General features: G+C 47.8%; 1 protein-coding gene across 1 annotated transcript in view; it reads left to right on the top strand.

Annotated features, from left to right (window-relative positions):
- TIMELESS (timeless circadian clock) overlaps positions 1-12001 on the top strand; it is an 18937-nt gene extending 6936 nt beyond the window's left edge. The window contains exons 13-28 of the mRNA XM_008055971.1: positions 1369-1503; positions 1605-1756; positions 3130-3227; positions 3319-3442; positions 3548-3749; positions 4029-4174; positions 5386-5471; positions 5562-5679; positions 5763-5845; positions 6048-6190; positions 6388-6550; positions 6626-6694; positions 6819-6937; positions 10806-11031; positions 11634-11741; positions 11890-12001. Coding sequence (XP_008054162.1) covers positions 1369-1503; positions 1605-1756; positions 3130-3227; positions 3319-3442; positions 3548-3749; positions 4029-4174; positions 5386-5471; positions 5562-5679; positions 5763-5845; positions 6048-6190; positions 6388-6550; positions 6626-6694; positions 6819-6937; positions 10806-11031; positions 11634-11741; positions 11890-11963 — 2046 coding nt within the window. The 3' untranslated portion in view covers positions 11964-12001. The remainder of the gene's footprint in view (positions 1-1368; positions 1504-1604; positions 1757-3129; positions 3228-3318; positions 3443-3547; positions 3750-4028; positions 4175-5385; positions 5472-5561; positions 5680-5762; positions 5846-6047; positions 6191-6387; positions 6551-6625; positions 6695-6818; positions 6938-10805; positions 11032-11633; positions 11742-11889) is intronic.
- Positions 12002-12927: the final 926 nt, after the last annotated feature.

Raw genomic sequence — 12927 nt, 5'->3', positions numbered from 1 at the left:
GGCAACTTGGCGAGACCTCATCTCTACAATAAATAAAAAAATTAGCCGGGCGTGGTAACGTGTGCCTGTAGTTCCAGCTACTTGGAAGGCCGAGGCAGCAGGATCGCCGGAGCCCAGCAGGTCGAGGCTGCGGTGGATGGGAGCGGCCACTGCACTCCAGTCTGGGCGACAGAGTGAGACTCCAACTCAAAAAAAAAAAGGGGTGCACTAGTACCAGTAAGACTTTGCTAAAAGGTATTTTTACACTCAGGGCTCTATAGTATTAACAGTAATCATAGATACTATCATTTATTGATCATTTACTGTGTTCCAGACACTGTGCTAAGATTTTTGTGTAATCCTCACAATAGCACTAGGACATATGCTCAAAATGGTTAACTTGTCTAAGGTTGTGTTAGCATTACTGACGCAGTACTCAAATCCAGATCTCTTGGACTCCAAAGCTCATGCTCCTAACCTTTGGTGTGTTTGATTATAAGTTCGTGCCGGGTACAGTGGCTCATGCCTGTAATCCCAGCACTTTTGGAGGCAGAGGTGAGAGGATTGCCTGAGCCCAGGGGTTCGAGACCAGCCTGGGCAACTTGGCGAGACCTCATCTCTACAGTAAGTAAAAAAATTAGTCAGCCATGGTGGCTCATGCCTATAGTTCCAGCTACTTGGAAGGCTGAGGTGAAAGGACCACCCACGCCCTGAAGGTCGAGGCTGTGATGGCCATGATCCTGCCACTGCACTCCAGCCTGGGTGACAGAGTGAGACTCCAACTCAAAGAAAAGAAAAGAAAAAGATTATAAGTTCCTTGAATCGTGCATGAACCTCAAGGGCCTCCTAGTTTATCCTGTTTGACTTTTGAGTACCCACACCAAAGATGGGGTCATAGCCCTGACTTGTGGGGTTAGAATTTGGGTATTGACTTATTCTCCTGCTTTTCAAGATTAAAAAAAATGATAGACTTTATGTACATAATGCTTTGCATTTTGCAAAGCTTTTTCATATGTCTTAATTGACTCTCGTAGCATCAGTTTGTTCTGCAGACTGAAGATATCACTGCTTTTTGCAAGCCACCTCTGACTCCGGGAAATGAGTCAGGTGCCAGTTTTTGCGATGACATTTCATGCTCCCTCACGTTATATCTCTTATCCACACTGTAATATAATTACCTATTTACTTACCTGTCTTCCCCTCTAGAGTACAAACTCCTCAAGGGCAAGAAATGTTCCATTCCCTATTGCTTTCCATCACCTATGAGTAGCACATAATGGACATTCCATGAATTCCAGTTACTTAATTATTTTTGTAATAGAGAAGACATTGATAGGAAAAGGTTCTTCTTAGCCCTCTTGCCATCCTAATACAGTTCTTTTTCCGTAGAACAAACGAAAGAAGAGAAAGAAGAAGAAGAAAATTCTAGACCAGGCCACTGCTTCTGGTAATGTCCCATATAGCCCAGAGGAAGCCGAGGCTGTGTGGCCAGCCCTTGTTGAGCAACTACAGTGCTGTGCCCAGGTAGGTGGTTACAGAAACCCTGTCTTTCTTGAGGATAGTGCTCTGGGTAGACAGTCTGGGTTTTCCTCCCCATCTACTCCCATAACCTTATCCATCTCTAGAATCCTGAGCTCAGTGTAGACTCCATGGTTCCCTTTGACGCGGCCTCAGAAGTGCCAGTGGAAGAGCAGCGGGCAGAAGCCATGGTGCGGATCCAAGACTGTCTCCTGGCTGGCCAGGCCCCACAAGCCCTGACCCTTCTGAGATCAGCCCGGTAAGAACCCTGCCCAGCCATCCTCCTGGGCTTTGGGAACCAGGGAGGCCATCATTATGGTTCAGGGTTCTCAGTCATCAAAAAAGAGGCATCCCATCAGAGCCTCTGGGACTCCATGCTGAGCACTGACTCCTGGGGAGTTTTGACTTTTTTGTTTGCTTGTTTTTAAAAAATACCAAAAAGCACGGTTAATTGGGGGGAAAAATAAGCTATAAGTCCTCAGTGTCATTGATAAGTTCTTAGAAACTGACTTTAAACAAAATGACATACAGCAGGTCCTCTAATAATGTCATTCTCAGCCGGGCTCGGTTTCTCAGCCTATAATCCCGCGTATTTGGGAGGCTGAGGTGAGTGGATTGCCTGAACCCGCGGGTTCGAGACCCGCCTGGGCAACTTGGTGAGACCTCATCTCTACAATAAATCAAAAATCAGCCGGGCATGGTAGCGCACGCCTGTAGTTCCAGCTACCCGGAAGGCTGAGGCGGAAGGATCGCCGGAGCCCAGCAGGTTGAGGCTGCGGTGGCCGGGAGCGGCCACTGCACTCCAGTCTGGGCGACAGAGTGAGACTCCAACTCAAAAAAAAAAATGTCATTCTCCTTATAGCGTTATGAGGAAAAACTTAGTTTTGTTATACACTGTTTTGCTTAAAGTCGCAGTTTCCAAGAACTTGTTGACAACATTAAGTGAGGGCTTCTGTAATTGTAGTAGCCCAAGATAAATATTATTTTCAGGAGTAACCTTCAGAGTTTTTTTCTCCATTATATGTAGAAATATCATATATTTCTTACAAAAATGAAATCAGCACATACTGATTTTAAGTTTTCCCTTCTCAGTGAGCATAATTTCTCATCAGATGTATTTCTGTAATTGTTAATGGCTTTTTTTTTTTTTTTTTTTTTTGAGTTGGAATCTCACTCTGTCGCCCAGACTGAAGTGCAGTGGCCGCTCCCAGCCACCGCAGCCTCGACCTGCTGGGCTCCGGCGATCCTTCCGTCTCAGCCTTCCTAGTAGCTGGAACTACAGGCGCGCTATCATGCCCGGCTAATTTTTGATTTATTGTAGAGATGAAGTCTTGACCAAGTTGCCCAGGCGGGTCTCGAACCTGCGGGCTCAGGGTTAATGGCTTTAAGACACAGTTGTGTGAATGTGTACATTTCCTCAACGAGGTGTTATACATTTAAATTGGTTGCATTTTGTTCTCATATGATTTTTATTACACTGTGGCTTATGATGAAAAGTTTTCCTAGAGTCTTTGTTTCATCTCTGAGATAACGTTTGCAATCTCTTTCTGGCTGTCAAATGAAATAAGTCTGAATTCCTTCTCCCACTTCAAAGTCTCCTCTAGTTAAAGCCTTTTTCTGTCTGTGCTCCAGGGAGGTATGGCCAGAAGGAGATGTGTTTGGCCCTCAAGACATTTCCCCAGAGGAAGAGGTCCAGTTGCTGAAACAGATCCTCTCTGCTCCGCTTCCCCGTGAGTCTCCATTTCTTCACATCTGTTCCCCTTCCAGCTCTTGTCCCGCACCAGCAAGACAGAGACCCAGTAATCCTCACTCTATCTATAGGGCAGCAGGGGCCAGAGGAACGAGGGGCAGAGGAAGAAGAGGAAGAAGAGGAGGAGGAAGAGGAGGAGTTGCAAGTGGTCCAGGTGTCGGAGAAAGAATTTAATTTTCTGGACTACCTGAAACGGTGCGGGTCGAGAGGACTCATTTGGTCCCAGGGTGGTGATTGTGCAGCTGTGAGGATGAGCAGTGTCCTTATGCCGACGTCCTTTCCCTCCCTGTTTTGGCGCAGCTTTGCATGTTCAACTGTTGTCCGAGCCTACGTGCTGCTGCTGCGGAACTACCAACAGAATAGTGCTCACACCAACCACTGTGTTGTCAAGATGCTGCACCGACTGGCCCACGACCTCAAAATGGAAGCTCTGCTTTTTCAGCTCTCAGTCTTCTGTCTCTTCAATCGTCTGCTGAGTGACCCAGCTGCTGGAGCCTACAAAGTTAGGGGATACCAAGGAATGAGGGTCTGGCAGGGCATGGGAATCCAGGGGTAAACGGATAATCTTCAGGGGATAAAGGATGCTGAGAGGTATCGAGGGCTGGAAGATGAGAAAGGCGAGGAAGTAGGCAGACAGGTCAAGGAAGCTGCCTGGAAAGGACAGAAGAGAGAGTCTGAATGAGGAGGGAGCAGCTGGGAACAGATACTGAAAAAATACCTAGAGGGCCAGGTTGTGTGTACATTGGGCCAGAGGCTTCATAGCAGCCTCCCTCTCCTACAGGAGCTTGTGACTTTTGCCAAATACATCCTTGGCAAGTTCTTTGCACTGGCTGCAGTCAACCAAAAAGCCTTTGTGGAGCTGCTGTTCTGGAAGAACACAGCTGTGGTTCAAGAGATGACCGAGGGCTATGGTTCCCTGGATGGCCGGTGAGCTTGCGATGGGGAAGGACGGGTGGTAGGGGACGGTGGTGCAGAGTCACAGAGTGTCAAAGCTATAAGAGCTTACTTGCAGATCATTTAGTCTCATGTTTCTTTCCTATCGTAGGAGAGAAAACAGGCCCAGGAGGTGAAGTGTTTTACCTAAAGTCATCCGAGAGAGGAACAGGGACTAGAATCTAAGTCTCCTGTCTACTCTACTTTCCTTCTCCTTCACCATTCTTCATACAGGAACACTGTTGGCCGTGGAGTGGCCCCCCCAGAGAGCCCAGAGAGAGTTTGTGTGTGACCTTTTCCAAAATGTGCTTGGAAACCATAAGGGTTTATACAAATATTTGTTGTCTTTCCCATAGTGTCTCATCTTCCCTCCTTTTTTTTTTTTTTTTGAGTCAGAGTCTCACTCCTGTCACCCAGACTGGAGTGCAGTGGCACGTTCACAGCCACCACAGCCTTGACCTGCTGAGCTCAGGCAATCCTTCTGCCTTAGGGGTCCTGAAACTACAGGCGCACACCACCTTGCCTGGCTAATTTGTTTGATTTATTGTAGAGACAAGGTCTCACCAAGTTGCCCAGGCTGGCCTTGAACCCCTGGGCTCAGGCAGTCCTCTTACTCTGCCTCCCGGATTTTTTTTTTTTTTTTTTTTGAGTCAGAGGCTCACTCTGTCGCCCATGCTGGAATGCAGTGGCATGCTCATGGCCACCACAGCCTCAACCTGCTGGGCTCAGACAATCCTTCTGCCTCAGTCTTCCAAGTAGCTGGAACCACAGGTGCACACCACCATGGCCAGTTAATTTTTTTATTTATTGTAGAGATGAGGTCTTGCCAAGTTGCCCGGGCTGATCTCAAACCCCCAGACTCAGGCAATCCTCTCACCTCCACCTCCCAAAGTATTGGGATTACAGGCATGAGCCACTGCACCTGGCTCCCCTCTTTTCATATTTCTCTCTTTTTTCTATAATATTCTCAGTTCCTGGAGTGTCGGGTTCCATAGACCTAACCTAGAAAATCTCTTCGTTTGACTTTTGGGTTCTTAAGTGGAAGGAGGAAGAGGAAGGAAACGCAGCATAGTCTCTGTTAGCTGGCTCTTTTGAGCTACCTGCCTCGCGTGTCTTGTTCCTTTCAGAACTGATCAGAGAGGGCCTTTGGGCTGCTCTTTTTGGGCCAAGAAGCTACATGCTGTCCTTCCCCTTTCATCATTTAGATCTTCTGGTCGCAGAGCCCCGACGTGGAGCCCAGAGGAGGAGGCTCATCTGCGGGAACTGTACCTTGTCCATAAGGATGTGGAAGGTGTGAGGCCCTGACATCTGAGGAGTTCCTGAGGAGGGCAGCCTGAGCTCCAGGACCCCTCTTGACTGCCTCACTCCTTCTCCACCCCAGGTCAAGATGTGGTGGAAGCCATATTGGCACAGCTGAATACTGTTCCTCGAACACGCAAGCAGATCATCCACCATCTGGTACGACTGGGATTGGCTGACAGCGTTAAGGACTTCCAAAGGTAGAGGCACATGATTTGGAGGGAACTGGGATGGGGAATCCTTTGTCCATTTCCTGGGCCTCCTCTGACACCTCCCGAAACAGGAAAGGAACCAATGTTGTCCTGTGGACAGAGGACCAAGAGCTGGAGCTGCAACGACTTTTTGAGGAGTTCCAGGACTCAGATGGTAAGTGAGGAGAAAGCTCAGGGAGCCTCTGGGATGACAACCAAGCTGTCGATTTCTTTTTCCTCTGCCTCTTATTCCTCAGGAAAGATGATCCCATCCCTTCTGTCCTCTTAACCATATTTGTGTCATTTTTGACCTCTGATTTATTTTATTAATCCCTTCCTCCATTGCTCTTGGATATTCACACGTTTCCTCTTTATAGAAGTCCTGAGTCATATCATGAAGAATATCACAGCCAAACGCTCACGGGCCCGAATAGTGGATAAACTGTTGGCTATGGGTTTGGTGGCTGAGCGACGGGAGCTGTACAAGAAACGGCGCAAGAAGTTGGCACCCTCCAGCTTGGTAACAATCTCACACTGGCCCTGCTGGCTTGGGCCAACTCTCCTTGAAGTGCACCTTAGAAGTCGCCCACCCAGATTCTTCTGCCCAAGGCTGTTCTAACTGGGTCCCTCCAGTGGGGTGGTCAGGAACCAGAAGACTCCAATAAGTTCCTCGTGTTGCCTTCATTCTCATTCCCCCCTCCCCCCAATCAATTTTAGCCCAATGGAGAGGAGCCCCTGAAAGGTTTTGGCCAGGAAGACCTAGAAGAAGAGGAAGAGAGTGAAGAGGGAGAGGAAATAGGGGAGGACTCGGAAACAGAGCAAGCCCAGGGTAGCTCAGTGCTTTCAACTGAAAACCTTGGTCAAAGCCTGCATCAGGAAGGTAAGGACTTGAGCTGGGAGAGGTGTCTCAGGTGGAGAGGTAGGGGCCAAATGGAAATTTTCTTCTTTCTCTTAGGCTTTTCTACTCCCCTTCTGTGGCTCCAGAACTGCCTGATCCGAGTAGCAAATGATCGGGAAGAGGACGGTGAGTGGGCAGATGAGAGTTTTAGGAGGGCCAAAGCACTGGAGGATGCTGGACACCTGGTCATAGGATAGAGGACCAGTTCTTTGTTCACATCTTCACTCTGTGACTATTGACTCTGTCCTAGGCTGCTCCCAGGCAGTTCCGTTAGTGCCGCTGTCAGAGGAAAATGAGGAAGCGATGGAAAATGAACAGTTTCAGCAGCTGTTGCATAAACTTGGGGTTCGGCCCCCAGCCTCCGGACAGGTAAATACACCAGTTTGTCAGCTAAGGCCTGTTGATCCTATTTCAAGATACATCTTCTGGATATGAGGGCAATCTGGCTGCGACATCTGTCACCCTACTAATCGCCAGGGTTGATTTGGCTGATCTGGCTGACTAGATGGTGTCCTCTTCCTCCCTCACTGCTCCATATGTGTCCCCATCGAGCTGTGTGTTCAGTCAAAGAGGATGACTTTGCCTGATAAAATTCTTTGGTCATGGGTATACAAGTAGCTGCACTCTCCTGCTAGAACCTCCAAACATGGCTCTCAAAATACATCTCCTTCTCCTCATTATCTTGTGATCTCTGTCCTCATTGTTATCTTAGTCCTCCTTGCTGCCTTGTCATCTCTGATCAAGACTCCTGCTGGTCTTTTTGTCTCTTTGATCCTCCCTTCCCCTAAATCCGTCTTCGATCCTGCTCTCAGATTTATCTTCCTAAAATATAGTTTTGATTTCAGCCGTCTTTCGGGAACCGAGTAGGATTGGTTCCAGTATCCCTCCCTAAGTATACAAATCTGTGGCTACTCAAGTTCCTTATCGTAGAATTTGCGTGTAACCCACTCACATATCCCCATATACTTTAGATCCCCATATACTCTAGATTTCTTATAATACCTACACAATGTAAATGCTATGTAAGTAATTGTTAACTGTATTCAAATTGATTGAGTTATTGAGTTGAACTCTGTCGCCCAAACTGGAGTGCAGTGGCATGCTCACAGCCACCCCAGTGTCGACCTGCTGGGCTCAAGCGATCCTTCTGCCTCAGCCTGCCAAGTCACCAGAACTACAGGCACATGCTACCATGCCCAGCTAATTTTTTTATTTTATTGTAGAGATGAGGTCTCACCAAGTTGCCCAGGCTGTTCTTGAACCCATAGACTCAGGAAATCCCTTCACCTTGGCCTCCCAAAGTGCTGGGATTTTAGGCTTGAACCACTGTGCCTAGGTTTTTTTTTTTTTTTTCTTTTTTTTTTTTTTGAGTTGGAGTCTCACTCTGTCACCCAAACTGGAGTGCAGTGGCCACTCCCTGCCATAGCAGCCTCGACCTGCTGGGCTCCGGCAATCCTTCTGTCTCATTCTTCCAAGTAGCTAAAACTACAGGCATGCGCTACCACGCCCGGCTAATTTTTTGATTTATTGTAAAGATGAGGTCTTGCCAAGTTGCCCAGGCGGGTCTCGAACCCGCAGGCTCAGGCAATCCATTCATCTCAGCCTCCCAAAGCGCAAATTACAGGCTGAGTCACCGAGCCCGGCTTCTTTTTTTTTTTTTTTTTTTGAGTTGGAGTCTCACTCTGTCATGGCCACCGCAGCCTCGACCTGCTGGGCTCAGTTGATCCTTCCTCCTCAGCCTTCCAAGTAGCTGGAACTACAGGCATATACCACCATGCCCAACTAGTTTTTTATTTATTGTGGAGATGAGATCTCGCCAAGTTGTCCAGGCTGAGCTTGAACCTGAGGGTGCAGGCAATCCTCTCGCCTCTGCCTTCCAAAGTGCTGGAATTATAGGCATGAACCATTGCACCTGGCATTTTTTGTTATTTTATTGGAGTTTTTTTCTCTGAATATTTTTGCTACAGAGGACTAGCTGTATATCACTCCCCTTTCCAGAGCCCTTGATTGTCCCTTCCTGCTTGCAGGACAGAATACACAACTTCAACTGGCATGCCCATCCTTGGGCAGCCTTTGCAACCTCACAATCATGCCACCCACACACCTCTTTAGTCACCTGAAGGACTACTTTCCATCCTTCAAACGGTAGGTTTTTTTATGCCTCCAAACGGATAATCATGCCAGCCTCTCAATAGGAAGGCTACAGCCATCCACACCAGGTTACATATGTATGCACACCCTACCTGTCTTCCTGATGAACCTCTACCCAGGTGTCATCTAGAGAAACAGATCCTGCAATTCTTTCAACCCCTGAAATAAAATAATCACTTTGTCAGCTGGGATTTGTTAATTCCTTTGATACAGCCTCAATCCTATGGTATTACAGCACATTCATTCTTTCTTTTTTTTTTTTTTTTGAGTTGGAGTCTCACTCTGTCGCCCAGACTGGAGTGCAGTGGCCGCTCTCGGCCACTGCAGCCTCGACCTGCTGGGCTCCAGCGATCCTTCCGAGTAGCCGGAACTACAGGCGCGCACTACCACACCTGGCTGATTTTTTTATTTATTGTAGAGATGAGGTCTCGCCAAGTTGCCCAGGCAGATCTTGAACCCGTGGGCTCAGGCAATCCACTCACCTTAGCCTCCCAAAATGCGGGATTACAGGCTGAGCCACAGAGCCCGGCTTCACATTCATTCTTTCTCCCATTAGATTGTGAGTTCCTTGAGAGCAAGGACTGTACCTGATTTAGATTCTCAGGATTCATTCATTTATTAATTCAAATAACTATATTTACTGGGAACCACCTAATGTAGCAGGCACTTTGCTAGACAATTGGCTATATGAGGGAGAACCCCCAAAAATCCAGAATTTAGAAAAAAATGTATACTTACCTATACATTTTTAAACTTTAGTCACCTTCAGGTGCTATCTGCATGATGCAATACACTGATCAAGATGCTTTTTTCCACTGCTCAAAACAGTTTTGAACTTATCAATTTTGATGGCTTTGAGTGCTTCTACCATTTTTTGTTTTACTTCCACATTGGTAAAATGTTTCCCTTTGAGGACTTTTTTCATCTAGGGAGACAAAAAATGTCCCCCAGGGAGAGAGAAATTGGGGCATGGAAGTCATGTCAGTTTTGGTCAGAAACTGATAAACACCTAGCATGGTGTGGGCAGGTGCACTCCCATCATGAAATGGGCAAATGTGTCAAAATAATCTCCAAAAAAAATTCGCCAAAACTGAATGCAGCTTCTCACAACAATGCTAGCTGGTACACTGATGCCAGTAGGTTCCTAGAACACTTAACTAGCAGGGGAAACCTGTACTACAAGGAGCCCGCCCTCCAAAAAAGGTTTTTCTGGGGTTTCCCCTGTATATTGTATAATAGGTAATAAGTAGAGTTCACAAGCCTTGTGGAACTTCACCAATGTTGGGTCATATTTATTCAATGAATAATATGAAAATCTGGGCCAGGCACAGTGGCTCAAGCCTATAATCCCAGCACTTTGGGGAGAAAAAGGCGAGAAGATAGCCTGAACCCAGGGGTTCAAGACCAGCCTGGGCAACTTGGCAAGACATCATCTCTACAATAAATCAAAAAATTAGCTGGTGGTGCGCACCTGTAGTTCCAGCTTCTTAGAAGGCTGAGGCGAGCCGGGCTCGGTGGCTCAGCCTGTAATCCCGTGCCTTTGGGAGGCTGAGGTGAGTGGATTGCCTGATGGCACGGGTTCGAGACTTGCCTGGGCAGCGAGACCTCATCTCTACAATAAATAAAAAAATCAGCCAGGCGTGTTAGCGCATGCCTGTAATTCTGGCTACTTGGAAGGCTGAGGTGGAAGGATCGCTGGAGCCCAGCAGTTCGAGGCTGCGGTGGCCGGGAGCAGCCACTGCATTCCAGTCTGGGTGACAGAGTGAGACTCCAACTCCAAAAAAAAAAGAAGGCTGAGGCGAAAGGATTGACTGAGCTCAGCAGGTTGAGGCAGTGGTGACCGTGAGGATGCCACTGCACTCCAGCCTGGGGGACAAAGTGAGACTCCTACTCAAAAAAGAAAAGAAATCTGGTGAGCTAGAGAGGTCATTCGCAGCAGACAGCAGACCCTCTCACTGCTATTCTGCCCGTTATGCCCTTCACAAAGTATCTTTCCTTTAATAAATCTACTTTTCTTAATTCATTAAAAAAAAAAGGAAGTCATTCCTTTCCTTTGCTGTCATCCCCAACTTCTTTGCCTTTGTAGGAAACCTTCTGGCGAATTCCAGCCAAGCTGAGTCCCACCCAGCTCCGGAGGGTAGCAGCTTCTCTGAGTCAGCCAAACGAGGAGGAAAAACTACAGCTAGAACTTGAAGCTAAAGTCCCTGGAGAGCAAAGCCCGGATGAGGAGCACTGGAAAGAACATCGAGCACAAGCTTTGAGGGCTCTCTTGTTAGCCCGTAAAAAGAAAGCAGGCTTGGCATCCCCAGAGGGTAATAGTGGAACTGCTCATCAACTGAGTGTTTACAGTGTGCCAGCCATGTTGGTCTAGAGGGCTGATTTTTTTTTTTTTTTTGCGTCATTCTCACTCTGTCACCCAAGGTGGAGTGCAGTGGCATGATGATGGCTCACTGCAGCCTCAACCTCCTGGGCGCAGGCGGTCCTTCCACTTCAGTCCCCCAAGTAGCTGGGACTACAGGTGCATGCCATCACGCCAGGATAATTTTTTTTTCCTGAGTTGGAGTCTTACTCCGTTGCCCAGGCTGGAGTACTGTGGCACACTCAAGGCTCCACTAGCGCCAACCCACTGAGCTTCAGCAGTCCTTCCAACTCCGCCTTCCAAGTAGCCGAAACTACAGGCGTGCACTACCACACCCAGCTAATTTTTTTTATTTGTTGTAGAGACAAGGTCTTCCCGAGTTGCCTGAGCTGGTCTCAAACCTGTGGGCTCAGGCAACCCACTCACCTCAGCCTCCCAAAGTGCTGGGATTGCAGGCATGACCCACCTCGCCCAGCCTCATAAGGGATTTTGAGAACAGAAGTGTAATTAGTCTAGCCCAGTTTTCTAATTTTGTGTCACTTATGGTCATTTCAGAGGAAGAAGAGACTGTGAGTGGGAAAGAGCCCCTGAAGGTAGCACCCAGGAAGCGACAGCTGCTGGACAGTGATGAGGAGCAGGAGGAAGATGACGGCAGGAGCAGAGGTGGGTAATCTGGCTGGGACCTTCTGTTTCTTCTGATCCCTGTCCTCCTTCTCTTCAATCCTGAAGACAAACTCTACCACCCTCTTTACTGCCCCTTAATGTATTTAGATGTTCTCTCCTTCGGTCTCTCGCCCTGTCATTCCCATAGCACCAGAGTTGGGAGCTCCTGGAATCCAAAAGAAAAAACGGTTTCAGATTGAGGACGACGATGAAAATGACTGAAGAGCCAGAAGCGGTAGAGATAGAGCCGCGTGTAGATGGTGAAATTAAGTTAGAATTGGAAGGGCCATGTAGGACTCAAGAGACTCCTCTCACCGGACAGATACAGTAGCGTCCTGGACTTTCCCATGGATTGAGGGAGCATGTTGAACCCCTCTGCTGTCATTCTTTGCTTCTCCCAGTCTTAACAGTCGCCTGAGCAGCTTTCTGGAGAGGTACTCTGCTTCCAGGAACCACTTCTTTTGGTTACTAGAGCTCCTTATTAAATGAGAGGTGTGAGTGAAATACAGAAAGAACCCTGGATCCCTCTTTTGTTTGTATTTTTTTGTTCTTTTTTTTTTTTTGAGTAGGAGTCTCACTCTATCACCCAGGCTGGAGTGCAGTGGCATGCTCATGACCGCCACAGCCTTGACTTTCTGGGCTCAGGCAATCCTTCTGTCTCAGCCTTTCAAGTAGCTGGAACCATAGGCAAGTGCCACTACACCCAGCCAATTTCTGGATTTATTGTGGCGACAAAGTCTCACCATGTTGCCCAGACTGGTCTTGAAACCCGTGGACTCGGGCAATCCTCTTGCCTCAGCCTCCCAAAGTGCTGGGATTATAGGCATGAGCCATTACACCCAGCCCTGGATCCCTCTTATTGGTTGTTCCCTTTGGGCTTCTCTTGGAGGTAGGTCACAGCAACAGATGGAGAGTTCTGTCACATGATGAGTGGGGGTTTTACACAATTAGAGGTCACCAGATGTCTCTGTCCTTGTTTTCTTTCCTATGATTATCCCCTGGGCACCAGCTTGAGCCCAGTTCCTGCAGGTGAGGCAGGGTCTAGATAATTAACGTTTGGTTTGTGTTTGATACTGAATTAAACATGTAACATTAAAAGTTGTGGATCTCTCGCGACCCGCCTGGGCAATTTGGTGAGACCTCATCTCTACAATAAATCAAAAAATCAGCCGGGCGTGGTAGTGCG

Source organism: Carlito syrichta, unplaced genomic scaffold (genome assembly GCF_000164805.1).
Source record: "Carlito syrichta isolate Samal-C Ts95f unplaced genomic scaffold, Tarsius_syrichta-2.0.1 Scaffold302054, whole genome shotgun sequence".
Lineage (NCBI taxonomy): Eukaryota > Metazoa > Chordata > Mammalia > Primates > Tarsiidae > Carlito > Carlito syrichta.
Note: the sequence above shows the minus strand (reverse complement) of the source record. Positions and strands in the feature narration are given on the sequence as shown.